The 15,721-nt window shown below is 40.1% G+C and overlaps 3 protein-coding genes across 3 annotated transcripts; all 3 read left to right on the plus strand.

The window, feature by feature from the left end:
* The first annotated feature begins 8,395 nt into the window (after positions 1 to 8,395).
* Positions 8,396 to 9,743, plus strand: LOC129719556 (uncharacterized). Its single transcript, XM_055670949.1, has 2 exons — positions 8,396 to 8,666; positions 8,860 to 9,743. Exons 1-2 carry the CDS (start codon positions 8,396 to 8,398, stop codon positions 9,741 to 9,743), a joined length of 1,155 nt encoding a protein of 384 aa, XP_055526924.1.
* Positions 9,744 to 9,752: 9 nt separating this feature from the next.
* LOC129719557 (uncharacterized) lies at positions 9,753 to 11,159 on the plus strand. Its single transcript, XM_055670950.1, has one exon. The coding sequence runs from the start codon at positions 9,753 to 9,755 to the stop codon at positions 11,157 to 11,159; it is 1,407 nt and encodes a 468-aa protein (XP_055526925.1).
* Positions 11,160 to 11,626: 467 nt separating this feature from the next.
* Positions 11,627 to 12,508, plus strand: LOC129719558 (uncharacterized). The gene has a single exon (XM_055670951.1). The coding sequence runs from the start codon at positions 11,627 to 11,629 to the stop codon at positions 12,506 to 12,508; it is 882 nt and encodes a 293-aa protein (XP_055526926.1).
* Positions 12,509 to 15,721: the final 3,213 nt, after the last annotated feature.

The following is a 15,721-nucleotide window of genomic DNA, read 5'->3' on the forward strand; positions in this document are numbered from 1 at the left end:
TATGCTTTTCTAATTCGAATATCTGCGAAGTGAAGATGCCAGTATAAATAAGGTCTCATTCATATATTTTATTTACATTAATTATTGTTCAAAGCGCTCTAATGTCTAGCAAATAAAAATGCACTGTTAGATAAAAATATATAAAAATACCGCAGTCCTACGTCATGCGGTCGTGTCTTTGATACCACCCTCCTACTTTTGTTACAACTAGGGGCCGTATATAATAAAAAGAAGCGGCCAAAACATAAACTGGTTTAAAAAGCGTCGTGTTTGAAAAAGCAAGCTGCTGCTGCGTTTAGCATGGATTCTAATTAAGCAATTCCTTTAATTCACCTTTTTCGAAGGTTTTACGCAGACAGTCGTCAACATCGAGATTACCGTCTTCAGAGCGACGGATCCAAACACGGCACGTTGTTTCTCTTAGAGCAGCTTTTTCGTATACCTTTTTCAACTCTTTATACGCTTATGCCGCTATTTTCTTTGAATGAAATGAGAAAAGTTACACTCTTCACAAATAACGACAGTTAGGCACAAAATCAGCCTACAAAACTGGCTACCAGTCGGATATTTTTTGTTTATTAAACCTACTTTTATAGGCTAAATACCTACACCGTGGACTTAACGCTATCTCAGAAGACTTGTGCAACGCTTGCGCCATATTTATTTCCTACACTTTCATCCACTCTCACTTTGAATCCTGGTGATTTCGGTTTTGACGAGTTTAATTTATCTCATTTGGCTAAATGCAACATCGTTGGCTTCCTACCACTCCAACATCGGCTTCTTGTAACGGCACGATGCCAGATCTGGCCAAAATAGATTCACCGAGAAGTCACAGCAGGCCACCTGGAGGGATTCTTCTTTATATATTTGGCCCTTGGAGGTGCCGGTTGATATGTACAGCTTACTGATTTTTCTTTATATGAGGGATGTTTTGTAATGAATTAATTATTTACTAATATTCGTTCAGAAATTATATATTGTGTGTTCTACCACAAACGGCGACATATCAACACTACTACATATACTTTTTGAAATTTCATTTCATTGAAAGATAGTGGAGTAGTGAGGGGCAAAAGTACGCACGGGGTAAAAGTACGCATTGGCTTTTTCGAAGCATACGAGCAAAATAAACTGGCAACATTGTATGAATTTGCAGTATTACAACGTCAGTTAATCACACATGTACTAGAGAAGTCTTTTGAGGCTAAAGAAATCTCACTGACAGCCTTTCTTGATATTGAGGGAGCATTTGACAATGCTTCTCACGAATCTATAAAAAATGCTATGAAAAAACGCGGTTTTGACATGTGCATCTTGAATTGGACTATCGCTATGTTATCAAACCGGTTGATAACATCCAATTTAGGAAGATCAACTTTAACGACAAAACCAACAAGGCGTTGCCCACAAGGAGGGGTTTTATCTCCCTTATTGTGGTCTCTTGTTGTCGATGATCTTCTTAACAACTTAACGAACCTAGGATACGAAATCATCGGTTTCGCTGATGACATTACTATTTTAGTTAGGGGTAAATGCGGATCTACTATTTCCAATAGAATGCAATACGCCTTAAACTACACACTTAAATGGTGTAACCTGGAAGGACTAAGCGTCAATCCTTCTAAAACAGTCATTATCCCATTTACAAGAAATAGAAAGTATAATAATGCAACTCTTAAGTTGGGAGACACACAGTTGGTGCTATCCAAGCGAACCAAGTACCTAGGTGTTATGCTTGACCACAAGCTCAACTGGAACGACCATCTAGAGTATGCGATCTCAAAAGCAAATAACGCTCTTTGGGCTTGCAGCAATACATTTGGCAAAAAATGGGGACTCAAGCCGAGGATGATTCACTGGATATACTCGGCAATAGTGAGACCCAGAGTAACTTATGCCTCGCTAGTGTGGTGGCCCAAAACTTCACAATTTTCAGCTCAGAAAAAGTTAGATAAACTACAACGTCTGGCATGCTTATCAACAACAGGAGCAATGGCCAGTGCACCATCCAAAGCCTTAGAAGCTCTTTTATATCTTCTACCCTTACATCAGTATGTACAACTTGAAGCCGAAAAAGGTGCTCTTAGGCTAAAACGTGTTAAATTCTTTCAGGAAGGAGATCTACAGGGACATTTACGAATCCTCAAAAATTTCCAACTGAACACCTTAGTAACCATGAATGAAGATCGAATAGACTCTAAGACTAACTTCAGTGTTCCTTTCAAAGTGATTGAATCCAATCGCACCGAATGGGATGAAGGAGGTCCTAAGGTTCGTCCAGGATCAGTCATTTTTTATACAGATGGCTCTAAAATGGGCGAGTCTACGGGCGCTGGGGTCACTGGACCAGGAATCAATATATCAATTCCAATGGGGCAGTGGCCCACAGTTTTTCAAGCGGAAATAAATGCTATTCTAACATGCACAAGTATTTGCTTGGCTAGGAAATATAGGTATGCCAATATCTGCATTTTCTCAGATAGTCAAGCAGCTCTCAATGCTTTAAAAGCATACACATGTCAGTCGAAGTTGGTATGGGATTGTATTCAATCCCAACGACAACTAACTGTAACAAACGTTGTCAATCTATACTGGGTGCCTGGTCACTGTGGTATATAAGGAAATGAAAAAGCCGATCTCTTAGAGAGAATTGGTTCTTCAACTGCTTTCGTCGGGCCGGAGCCATTCTGTGGGGTATCTTCATCCTGTTTGAAATCTGAGCTAAGAGGCTGGGAATCAATGATGATTGATGCCAACTGGAAGGCTTATTCCAAAGCAAGACAATCTAAACTATTCATTACACCATGTAAAAGAATCACACGGAACCTACTCAGTATGAATAAAGCTGATCTGAATACGTTAACTGGCCTACTTACTGGGCACTGTCCGAGTAAGTATCACCTTAAAAAATAGGTAAACTGACAGATGACTTATGTCGTTTCTGTAATTCTGAAGTAGAAACCTCGGAACACTTACTGTGCCAATGCAGCGCATTAATTCAGCAAAGACTGCGTATTCTTGGAAAAGGTATCCTCACGCCTAACGAGATATGGTCTGCTGAAAAAATGAAGGTAAGGAACTTCATCAAAGAAGTCATACCTTCTTGGGGTGAAATGCAAAGTCTGGGTGCGACTATCACTGATACCCATAGTGATGGAACGAACTGACAGTGCATAAAAATTAACGCGGAGTATACCACAATATATCTAGCTAATGGTAGCAGTGGTCATAGGCTCCTACAGGAAAAAAAAATCACACATGTAAACACATAAGATTCCGTTTGTATGGGGCGAAACTATGAGGAAAGTTGTATTTTGAGCTGTTTTGATCTAATTTTCTTAGTTTTGGGAACTACGATTGTCCTATTCGGAAACTACAGAAACTCGAAAACAACAGAGCCCAAAAAACTCTTGTATAATTGTGGTTTGTAGGGTGAATTTGTTTTGCCGGAAATATTTTGATGTTTGTCATAAAACTCAAACCAGTTGGAAAACTCATTGTGGGGCAAAAGTACACATAAACCACGAGGCAAAAGTACGCACTGAGTGCCCTTAACCGTAATGCAAAAATGTGTTTAAAAACGATGTTTTTGTACAGAAATTACTTAACTAATAACTAGTGATATGCGGATGTGCTCCGAATCTGAGGAATATTATGGTTACATGTTTTTTAAATGGAATCTTACAACCATTTTAATAGATTTGTTGATATGCTTTCAAAATGGTCCTTCCGGAATAGATAGGGGCTACTAGAAGCCAAAGAAACAATGGAAAATACAAAGCCAAATGCCATCCAATATTTATTTTTGCAACTGGGATGATGTCCAGAGATTGAAAAATGGCCCAGACGCCATTATGAATTTCAAGATGGCGACTTCCAGTTTCTTGAAAGCAACCTAAGATGGTCAAATACCCTCCAATATGTGTATTGAAATACAATTAATTTTTTTAAGCATAGTGTAATAAATACACTGTTCATACAGTGCGAACTTTTGCCTCGTAAACTGCGTAATTTTGCCCCGCATGCTGGGTGAAAGTTCGCATCTGAATATTTTTTCTAAAAAGTGAAACTCTCATGCTACAAACAAAATTCGAAAAACTCTGGTAATACATTGTGAACGCGAAAGATTCATGTACCGCTTGGAAACAAAACCGAATTTTATGATAATTGTTTGCAATATTTCTGTTGGAAAAACAATTAAGTACGTACTTTTGCCCCTCACTACTCTAAATGCTTCCGCAGTTAAGTAAGTATAATTGTAGGAAACCTACTTGTCAAGAAAAAATAAATGAATTTAAAATTAAACCTTAACCTAATCTTACTATTATGTTATCGATTATAAAGTGAGCTAATCGTTGTAATTGAGGATTTCAACGATTTTTAACGGAACTTATTGATAATTTGGTTTGACATATTTTCTAATGTTTCCACATTAGTAAGCCTGTGTTGTTGATTCGTACTAAACCAGCGAGGACGCTTCCACATCATTTTCAGAAGTTTATTCTGAATCCATTGAAGCATCTTCTTTCTGGTTGTACAACAACTTGTCCAGATGGGGACTGCATATAACATTGCTGGTCTAAATATTTGTTTGTAAATTAACAGTTTATTCTTGAGTCAAAGTCTAGAATTTCTGTTGATAAGAGGATACAAACATTTTATATATTTATTGCACTTTGTTTGGATATCCTCAATGTGCTCCTTGAAGGTAAGATTTTTATCATAAATTAGCGCTAAATATTTAACTTAGTCAGACCAATTAAAGATTGCACCGTCCATCTCAACAACATGATTATTAGTGGGTTTGAGAAAAGAAACTCTTGGTTAATGAGGAAAAATAATTAATTGTGTTTTTGATGCATTATCTAGACTATCATTATCTAGAGATGTATCTACACTTTTTGCAGCTTACTGCATAACGTATGAGGAAACAAATCCGCATAGTTTGACAATACAAGGTCTGGCCAAAACACTACTTTATCATTTTTATGGTACTTAGTTTCAAACCCATTTCATGCAGATACTTGTTCACCGTTTTTAATCAATCGGATATTTAATGCCCAGCTCACGATATGATTACGCCAACCGATCAGGCGTTTCCGCTCTCAACTTCGCTCGAATTTTGCTCTCTTGCAAAGTGCATTTTCGTCCGCAACCAGATTTTCTTTTGAATGTACTTCCATTCCCGAAGAGTTTGTCAATAATGTATATAAATGTTTTTTTCTATATCCAAGATCTTTAGAAGAGTGGAACACTCCACTCTTAGATTTTTCTTAATTTCGCTCACAAAAATTGCAAATAAATTTACGACGATCTTCTTCCGACCACGCCTTTTTCCCAACTAAGCGTCACTTGACAGAATCGACTAGTCATGTTACCAGTTATAAAAAAGTGGATCTTCATATTGTGCGAAAGGATTTTTCGATTTGTGCAGCACTTCGGAATCGTAGACCAACTTAAAAGTTGTTCGGATTTTTTTCCTCACACGTTATGACACGAAGGCTTTTTCTTTTTACGGAAATGCTTGTATCGTCACAAAACAGAGATTTCTCACATCCTGGTGGTAAATCAGGAAGATTAGGAGTAAAAATATTATATAAAACTGGGCCCAAGGTACTTCCTTGAGGTACACCAGCTCTATCAGATTTACTATTTAAATAGTTAACCTGAAGAGTGCGGTCAGTCAAGTAACTTTGTATCATTTTTGTGATGTAAAGAGGAAAACGGAAATTGGACATTTTAGCTATCAAACCTTCATGCCAAACACTTTCGAATGCTTTTTCTATGTCTTGAAGAGCAGATCCAGTAAAATCACCTTCAGATTTATTAGTACGAATCATATTAGTTACTCTAAGTAACTGATGAGCAGTCGAATGCCCATGGCGAAATCCAAACTGCTCATTTGCAAAAACTAAATTTCCATTGATATTTGTCATCATTCTATTAAGAATCATTCTTTCAAAAAGTTTGCTTATAGAAGAGAGTGAACTAATTGGACGATGGACGATAACTTTATGCTTCAGCTGGATTTTTTTTTCAAATTTTAGAATTGGAGTGACTTTGGCATTTTTCCATTTTGAGGTAAAATATGCTAATTCAAAGCATCTGTTGAAAATTCTCATCAAGAAATTTTTAAGAGCTTTCGGGAAGTCTTTTGAGGAGGATATAAAACACCCCATCATCTAATGGTGCTTTCATGTTTTTAAAGTTCTTGATAATAGTTCGAATTTCATTCAAGTTTGTTCCAGTACCTCTTCAGGAAGAAATTCTTGAGTGGTGATCTGATCATACTTTTGTGATACTTCATTTTCAATAGGACTCATTACGTTCAAATTGAAATTATGAACACTCTCGAACTGCTGAGCAAGTTTTGAGCTTTTCTTTCATTCGTAAGAAATATGTGGTCACCATCTTTGAGGACTGGAATGCGCTTTGAAGGTTTCTTAAGAACCTTCGAAAGCTTCCAGAAAGGTTTTGAATATGGTTTTAGTTGTTCAACTTCTCTCATGAAATTTTCATTTCGCAAGAAAGTGAATCTATGTTTGATTTCCGTTTGTAAATCTTTAAAAATAACTTTCAAAACAGGATCACGAGTTCTTTGATTCTGACGTCTCCGTATGTTTTTCAAACGTATAAGAAGTTGAAGCTCGTTGTCAATAACATGTGCATGAAATTTCACTCTAGGCTCAGGAACTGATAAATTCCGGGCATTGAGTATCAAACTGTACAAATCTTCCCATGCTCCATCAATGGCAGTACTATTTTGTAAAACAATATCACAATTCAAGCTTTCTTCGATCGTGGTACGATATCGATCCCAATTGGCCTTGTGATAATTAAAAACAGACCTAGTGGAATTTAAAACAGTTTCATGGGATATGGAAAAAGTTATAGGAAGATGATCAGAATCAAAATCAGCATGGGTTAATAAATCACTGCATGAATAACTCTGATTTGTTAATACCAAATCAATTGTCGGATGGATTCCTAACATAAGAAAATCATGTAGGACCATTTGGAAATAAAACTGAATAAAATGCAGCCGAGCAATCATGTCGTAAGTGAAGCCAAAATAGCAGGTGGGTGACTCTAATTTATTTGCGCAATGCCTTTATCTAAAAAATCGACTCTGCGAAAGCACACAGTGCATCTGAAGAGCTTAGTTAGGAAAAGAGATAATATCCTCGGGTCAGCTAAACTGATTCAGTGCTTTAACGATTCGTATGAAGATAGCAAAGTTGATCAAGTCGCAATTAGAATCGAACGTATAGATGGCCTGTGGGATAAATTTGAGGATATAGAGGACGAAATAGAAGCGTTAGAGGATCAGGAAGATGGATTTTCGGAAACACGTCAAGAGTTCCAAAATCTTTACTTTGAGCTTAAGGCATCCCTCGTAAGTAAACTGCCGCGCCCCGCAGTTGCTAACCCGTCTACTTCTGAATCGCGACCCGTATCTCAAATTGTACCCCCTGCTAATCACGCCGTGCATGTTAAACTCCCCGAAATAAAAATACCTGAATTTGGAGGAAAGTCGGATGAATGGATTGAGTTTCGCGATCTGTATAAGTCATTAGTCCATTCCAATGCTCAAATTCCGTCGGTTCAAAAGCTTCACTACTTACGTAGTGCTTTGAAAGGTGAAGCATCTCGTTTTATCTCGTCATTCACAATTACTTCGGATAACTATGCTATCGCGTGGAAAACTATTTGCGACCGATACGAAAACAAAAATTTTCTCGTCAAGCAACACATGTCGGCGATTTTAAAGATTCCCCACGTTAAAAGAGAATCAGCTTCAGCTCTAGCGGAATTAGCTGATGAATTCAACCGACATGTAGGCATTTTAGACAAGCTCGAATTATTTGAAGCCCATTGGAATTCATTTCTGGTTGAGCGTCTCAGCAGTTTATTGGATGAAAAATCTTTGATGGATTGGGAAGCTCATTGCAACGACAATACGGTTCCGCAATACGATGAACTGATGAGTTTTATTATCAAACGATCACGCACACTTCAAATGTGAAAATCAAACTACACGCAACCTGCAGTGAATCAATTAAAAGCAATCAAATACAAGTCATCCGCACACGTTGTGTCTGAGAGCGTAGTTAAATGCCCAAATTGTAAACAGGCGCACCCAATCTTTCAGTGTGAATTATTTCGTAAATTGTCACCTAACAATCGGTTGGATTTCGTCAAGAAACATCAACTATGCATCAACTGTTTACGGGGAGGACATATGGCTAGAGATTGCCGTGGCAGTCTGTGTAAAACGTGCGCAAAGAGACATCACAGTTTACTACATTTACCACCAATCACATCGGTTCCGAGTCTTGTAGAAGAAAGACAATCAATTCTACCAACTTATACCGCTGTGTGCTCAGAAAGCATGCCTCTGCCTGAGGCCTCGTTCTCGGTATCGGTAGCACCATCGGTGGTGTCTTCGCGTAGCTCACAACAGGCAACCCGTTCGCCGCCGGTGTCGTCCGTCGAAAGTAGCCCCTCTCCCACGTCGTCGGTGTACTTAAATCGTCAATTCGCAGAAATTGAACCACTTCCCTCCTGCTCTAACGATAATGCAACTGTGTTCGCTCCAACAAACAAACAACAAAAGATTGTGTTCCTATCAACAGCACTGGTGCGCATAGTGGACGTTAATGGTATTGGTCACTATGTCAGAGCTTTGCTCGATAGCGCATCACAATACCACTTTATATCAGAGTCATTGTGTCAGAAACTTGGTTTGAAACGCACTCGTATCGACCTATTGCATAGGTCAAGCAATAGTCAGTGTAAAATATCGTGTAGAAATCTCGTTGCAATCACGGTTTGGTAAATTCCTACACAATCTAGACTGTCTAGCTCTTCCCGAGCTAACAGTTAGCCTTCCAAGTGCTCATGTTGACATCTCACACTGGCAAATTCCACGTAAGTTGCCCTTAGCAGATCCAAAGTTCAATGTGAGCCACGGAGTCGATTTGATAATTGGGGCTGAACTATTTTTCTCACTGATCGAATCGCATCAATTAGTTTTAGCTGACAAATATCCCATTTTACAGAAAACAATGCTGGGTTACGTGGTATGTGGAAAATACTCGACAAACGAATCTGCAACGGTGGCATGTCATGTTGTCACTGATCAGAATTTGAACATTCAACTAGAAAAAATGTGGGAGGTTGAAAATCTCGATATTGGAAAGGCTCTTACGCAAGAGGAACAGGAGGTCGAAAATCACTTTCAGCAAACCGTGTCTCGTGATACTGACGGTCGTTACGTGCTTCGTCTCCCATTCCGGGAGTCTTGGACTCCATTGTTGGCGAGCTCTTATGAGCAGGCAAAGCGGCGTTTTCTGCTCATGGAAAAGCGGTTTTCCCGAGATAACACTCTTCGCGATGAATACGTGAAGTTTATGGATGATTACGAGAGCATGGGGCATATGAAAGTTGGTTCAAGCGTCGCGGGTCCGCAGTATTTCCTCCCACATCATGCTGTTCATCGGCTGGAAAGCAGTACGACAAAAACTCGTGTCGTTTTTGATGCTAGCAGTAAGGGATCAGGTACACTCACTCTCAATGATGTACTTCGCATTGGTCCCACAGTGCAACCAACACTATTAGCTACCGTTGTTAACTTCAGAATGCCGCAGTACGTTTTCACTGCTGACGCGGAAAAAATGTTCCGCCGAATTTGGATTCATCCCGAGGATCGATCGTATCAGCAGATTGTCTGGCGATGAGATTCATCCATGCCATTGCAGATTTATCAGCTGAAAACGGTGACTTACGGACTTGCAAGCTCTCCGTATCAAGCTGCCCGGGTGCTCAACAAACTGGCCGAAGACGAAGGGCACAAATTCCCTCTAGCATCGAAAGTTGTAACCAATCGTTTTTATGTAGACGATTGTTTGGCTGGAAGCGACAACCTCGAAGAAGCCACTGAAATTTGTCGTCAATTACGAGAGCTTCTCGGGGTTGGAGGATTTACATTACGCAAATGGAGCACAAATTGCCAAACTGTGTTGCAACACATACCAAGTGAGCTGTGGGAGAGCGACTCTCTAATGGAGATAGGACGGTCGACGGTAACTGCTTTAGGGCTTCTATGGAACCCACGAAATGACAGCTTTAGCTTCAAGATTCCCACGTTACCCGGATTATCGACGGTTACCAAACGCATCGTGGTTTCCGAAACTTCTCAACTGTTTGACCCATTTGGACTTCTTGGGGCAGTCGTGGTCAACGCTAGAATGTTTGTTCAACGTCTTTGGGCCAAACATGTTTCATGGGACGAGGAGGTTTCTAGTGAGGAAAGTGCCTGGTGGAAGGACTTTCGCAGTGAACTTACTTTGCTTCAGCAGTTAACAATCCCTCGGCGGGTTCTGTCCAATTCACATCGGAATTACCATCTTCACTGTTTCTGTGACACGTCCGAGAAGGGTTACGGCTCTTGTGTTTATGTGGTTGGTCCAAACCACGGAGGCAAAATCGACAGCCATCTTTTAATTACAAAGGCACGAGTGGCTCCTTTACGAGGATTGTCGATTCCACGGCTTGAACTATGTGCAGCAGTATTGGGCAGCCAGTTGGTGGATAAATTACGAAATGCAACGGACTTCTCGGCAACCGTCACTTTCTGGACGGATTCGACTGTGGTGCTATATTGGCTTCGAGCACCACCCACAAATTGGAAAGTATTTGTGTCTAATCGCATTGCTGAGGTACAGAGGCTTACCAAAAACTGCCAATGGAGACATATCCCCACGGATCTCAATCCGGCAGACCGAATTTCCCGTGGGATTCGACCAAGCCAAATAATGGACGACGCTCTGTGGTGGCATGGACCACCGTTCCTTAAGGATCCTGTTACCTGTTGGCCGAAAATGTTGCCCAATGCGATACCCAATTCCGATGTAGACCAGGAGAGACGAAACACGGTTGCATTGGCGAGCATAGAGAATGACGATTCCATTGTTTCGAGATTTTCCGATCTAGGAAGGTTGCTGAAGACTGTTGCCTGGTGCCTCCGGTTTTCCAACAACGTTAGGAGCGAGAAGAAGGACCGTTTCACTGGTACGCTGACACTGCCGGAGCTCGACCTGGCACACAAAACGATTATTCGAATGGTACCTTTTCAAATGAAATTAAACAATTAGCCATTGTGAAACTAAAACCAGAGCATAAAATTATATTCGACACACATTCTGTTCTTAAAAATATTAACGTATTCCTTGACGATAACGGTTTACTTCGGCTATACAGTCGTTTACAAAATTTAGAAGCGCCCTATGATACGAAATATCCATTGCTGCTTCCCCCTAATCATCACCTCAGCTGGCTGATAGCTCGGTCATTGCATTTACGAACGGCTCACTCTGGACCTACTCTATTACTCTAAACGATGCGACAACGTTATTGGCCGATTCGAGGAAGACAGCTAGTACGTCGAGTTGTACGGTCTTGTGTGACTTGCTTTCGCTGTTCACCTTCAAGCACCAACCAACAAATGGCTCCGCTACCGTCCGCACGAGTTAATCCTGCTCGAGTTTTTTCCTATTCTGGGTTGGACTACTGCGGACCATTTAACGTTCGTCCTTTGTATGGTAGGGGGGCTAGCGTGAAAATGTACGTCGCGATATTCGTGTGCCTGTCGGTGAAAGCCGTTCACATCGAGATCGTACCCGACCTAACATCAGCTGCGTGCATCAATGCTATTAAACGGTGTGTAGCTCGACGCGGGCGGTTAATCGAGCTTCGTTGCGATAACGCGACAGCTTTCGTCGGGGCTGATCGTGAAATGCGCGAGCTACGTCGTCAGGTCCTGACCAATGAATGGGAGCAGTACTGCCTAAGCGAAGGAATCAACTTCAAATTTGTTCCGGCGCGCTCACCACATTTCGGGGGATTGTGGGAGGCCGGGGTAAAATCGTTTAAACGCCATTTTCGACGAATCTTCGGTTCGACGTCGTACACAATCGACGAACTCGCAACAGCAGCTGCACATATTGAAGGCATTCTCAACTCTCGGCCTCTCACTCCCCTCACCGAGCATCCCGAGGACCTTTCCGTATTAACACCTGGACACCTTCTCATTGGAGAACCGATGTTTTCCATTCCCGAGCCCGATGTTTCTGATAAACCTATTTCCAACCTGTCTCGTTTTCAGGAATCTCGTCGTAGTGTCCAAAATTTCTGGAAGTGTTGGTCCCGAGACTACATATCCTTGTTACACCAGCGTTCGAAGTGGAAAACAGCAACGAAGAATATCGAACCTGGAACTATGGTGCTTCTCAAACAGGACAACTACCCCCCATTTACATGGCCTCTTGGAAGGGTGGTACAAACATACGCTGGGTCGGACGGACTAGTGCGTGTTGTGTTGGTACGAACCGGTCGAGGCCTGTTCAAGCGAGCTGTCACGGAGATCAGCGTTTTACCAATTGAATCGGAAACAACCAACCAGATGACCACTGTCGTATACTGTCAGGCAAACTACCAAGGATAGTTGAACCAAATTGGTTCAACGCGGCCCGGTATGTTCGGAGTCGGATCCAACCCTAAAATTGAACTTGGCACATTGATTCTGTTCAGTGTAATCAGAACGCATCTACCATACTGGATAAAAACGCAATTGCGTTTACCTACTTCCTATTATAAAAACTTTCTTTATATTTGATATTCTCACATACACATACTTAAAATTTCATTTATATACCCATTACAATGAGCATTAACAGTTCAGTTGAAATATATTTGTTAAACGATAAACTTGCGCTGTCGAATTATTATCGAGCGAAACTCCTGAATCGCGGTCGTGTCTCCTAAAGTGTGGAGAGTAAAATACTTTCTCGTCGTGTTCGCGGAATTATTCCGAATTCTTTATTTCTCATTAAGTCCGCGAGTTTGAAGCGGACAAGAATCGTTCTCGAAGTTCACGAGTTGGCGTGGACACATTAAACAATATTTTTCTATTGGAATCGCTTTGTGCATTATTCCACCTTCGATGTTTTGCATTAAAATCACCGATGTCAAAAAATTTAGATTTATTTCTCGTATGTTTTTGTAAATCTCCCGTGAAATGATTTTTCTGCTCACCAGTGCATTGAAAAGGTAAATACACTGGGCTATGGATGAAATACCAATACCAATATCTGTATCGATTTCAATTCCCAAACTTCCAATAACTTTCGTTTCAAGGTGGGGCATAACACGAAGTTTAATTCGACGGTGAATAACTATTGCAACTCCACCACCGGCAACATCAATCCTAACGAACCTGTGAACTGGGGTTTCTTTTTTTTTGTTTGTTTGTTTATTTTATATCAATTTATCTGACAAAAGTCTTAATAAATAACATGAATCAGGGTCTACAAAATATTTGCTTGCTTCAACTTATACACAAACTTGCGGGATGATTCGCCAAACTCAAAAAAATCTTCAACACTCAGGAAGGTTCTGACTGCAGCGGTGACTGGTTCGTAGAATCCAAATGATGTGCGGTGAAAGGAGGTTTGTAGCAGGCCAGTAGATCTTAAGGCACGTTGAGAAGCACGGAAGTTTAGCTGGTACAGGAGCGACGGTGAATCGATTTCTTTTTTGAAGACTTTCTATCCGTAAACACCAAGATAGCTGGTGGGGGAACCAGATCATGCTGCAGTTTTCGAGTAATGGTCGTACCAGTGAACAGTAGAGCGCTTTTATACAGTGGGGATCTCTGAAGTCACGGCAAATTTAAGCAATAAATCCTAATTGTCGATTCGCTTTCGATATTAAGCTGGCATGATGCAAATAGAAATTATGCTTGGCATCGAGTAAAACACCAAGGTCGCACACACGGTCGACTCTTTTCAGCTCAAGTCCTTCGATGCGGTACTCGAACATGATCGGGTTTGAAATTCGGTGAAATGTCTTAACCTCGCATTTTTTAATGCTGATTACTAGCCAGTTCCTGTGGCACCAGTCGACGAAAACATTTAGCAGAGCTTGTAGACGGCGGCAATCGTCAATTGTACGGACTACCAAATACAACTTTTAATCATCCGCGTATACCAAATCGGGATCCAGTCCAACTTTAGTTTTAGTTTAATGTTGAGCTTTAAAAGCGTTTCAGTCACAACTGAAATATGCACACCATGGACTGTTGAAAAATTAAAAAAATCATCTTCTTTCGGTTTTAAAGAGCGAGCATTCCAATTTAGAAAATTTACAGCTTTATTTAAAGTCATTGCTGAGTTTCAATTTCTTAACAATATTAGTTGTAATTTTTATAACTACTTGAACAGCCTCATACATCGAGTTACAGTTCAACAAACCGGACATTAGCTGCAGCATGGTTTGTTGTAGGCAGTCAATAATCTCGGTAGTTGGACTACCGAAATCAATACTAGCTGACTTTTCAACACCAAACACGAAAGGCTCGTTACTGTTTGAATTTGAAATATTACCTGAAAGGACACTAGCATATAAAATGCTTGGTGGTGCCTGATCAGGATTATTTGTTTTCAATTTGTAGTTTTCTAAATTTGAAATATTACCTACAGACACACTAGCTACAGGAAATGCAGATGATGCCTGAACAGTATTGAAAGTTTTATGATTACCCACATGAATATTATTGACAACATGTTGTTTTAAATACCTACGCTGTCTGGAAAAAATAATTTTTGACCTAACAGGACAATCAAGGAAATTTGATTTGTGTTTACCCCCACAATTTACACATTTGAAATTATTAGTGGTCTCTTTCACAGGACAGATGTCCTTTGTGTGAGATGAGTCACCACAAATCATCCATTTTGTTGTCATATGGCAGTTACGAGTTCCATGACCATAAGCTTGACAATTACGGCATTGCGTGAGATTATAGATGCCTCCATGTCTCCTGAAGTTTTCCCACTTTATTCGCACATTTAATTAACACACGTGCTTGTTCTAAAAATTTCAAATTACTCACTTTGGTACGATCAAAATGTAGCAAGTAATTTTCCTGGCGTATTCCAGCATTATTAATTTTAGCAGTTGACTTTCGTTTCATAAAAATTACTTAATTGGAGGGAAAAACCAATTAATTCTGTCAAACAATCTTGAAGTTCAACAACAGTCTGGTCATTTGAAAGACCTTTAAAAAGCCTTGAATGGTCTCTCGTTTCTGGCATCATTGGTATAAAACTTGTACATCTTTTCAGTCAAATACTGTAATAGTTGTTCGAAAGAAATGATGGAAGTTCTAAACGAAAAGCTTTGAAATTTGCAACTATCACCACAATTGGTTGAACTTTAACTTTCTTCATACTGGCATTTTGCTCAGAATGAGAAGCTTCAAATTCTTAATCGCCTATAGAAGAGAGAGTTTCATACCTATAGCTTTCTGGATCACTCGGAGGAGAAGCTTCGCGTTTCCTCGTAGCCGCATTAAAGCGAGCTTTTTTGGTTCGTCCTGGCATTTCAGAACAGATTTCACTTCACTTTTACTTTACACAAATTTTGTCAACACAAATTTACACATTATTCACTCGTTAAACGTTAAAAACAAATTCAATACCTTGCGATTCAACAGATACTCTTTAAAAACTCTTTAAAAAAATACTCTTTTGTAATCTCATATGGAATCCTTATGCTGCCGGCTGCCACAAACGAAGAACGTGTAGAATCAGTCCAAAAACGATTCCTTCTTTATTCGCTTCGCAACTTTAATTGGACTGCATTTCCTCTGCCATCG

The sequence above is a fragment of the Wyeomyia smithii genome, chromosome 2 (genome assembly GCF_029784165.1).
Source record: "Wyeomyia smithii strain HCP4-BCI-WySm-NY-G18 chromosome 2, ASM2978416v1, whole genome shotgun sequence".
In the NCBI taxonomy this organism is placed as follows: domain Eukaryota; kingdom Metazoa; phylum Arthropoda; class Insecta; order Diptera; family Culicidae; genus Wyeomyia; species Wyeomyia smithii.

Coding starts and splice junctions, on each gene's coding strand:
- LOC129719557 (XM_055670950.1), top strand. CDS start 9,753: ATGCCATTGCAGATTTATCAGCTGAAAACGGTGACTTACGGACTTGCA.
- LOC129719558 (XM_055670951.1), top strand. CDS start 11,627: ATGTACGTCGCGATATTCGTGTGCCTGTCGGTGAAAGCCGTTCACATC.
- LOC129719556 (XM_055670949.1), top strand. CDS start 8,396: ATGCCTCTGCCTGAGGCCTCGTTCTCGGTATCGGTAGCACCATCGGTG. Junction 8,667..8,859: donor GCGCATAGTGGACGTTAATG/GTATTGGTCACT, acceptor TACACAATCTAG/ACTGTCTAGCTCTTCCCGAG.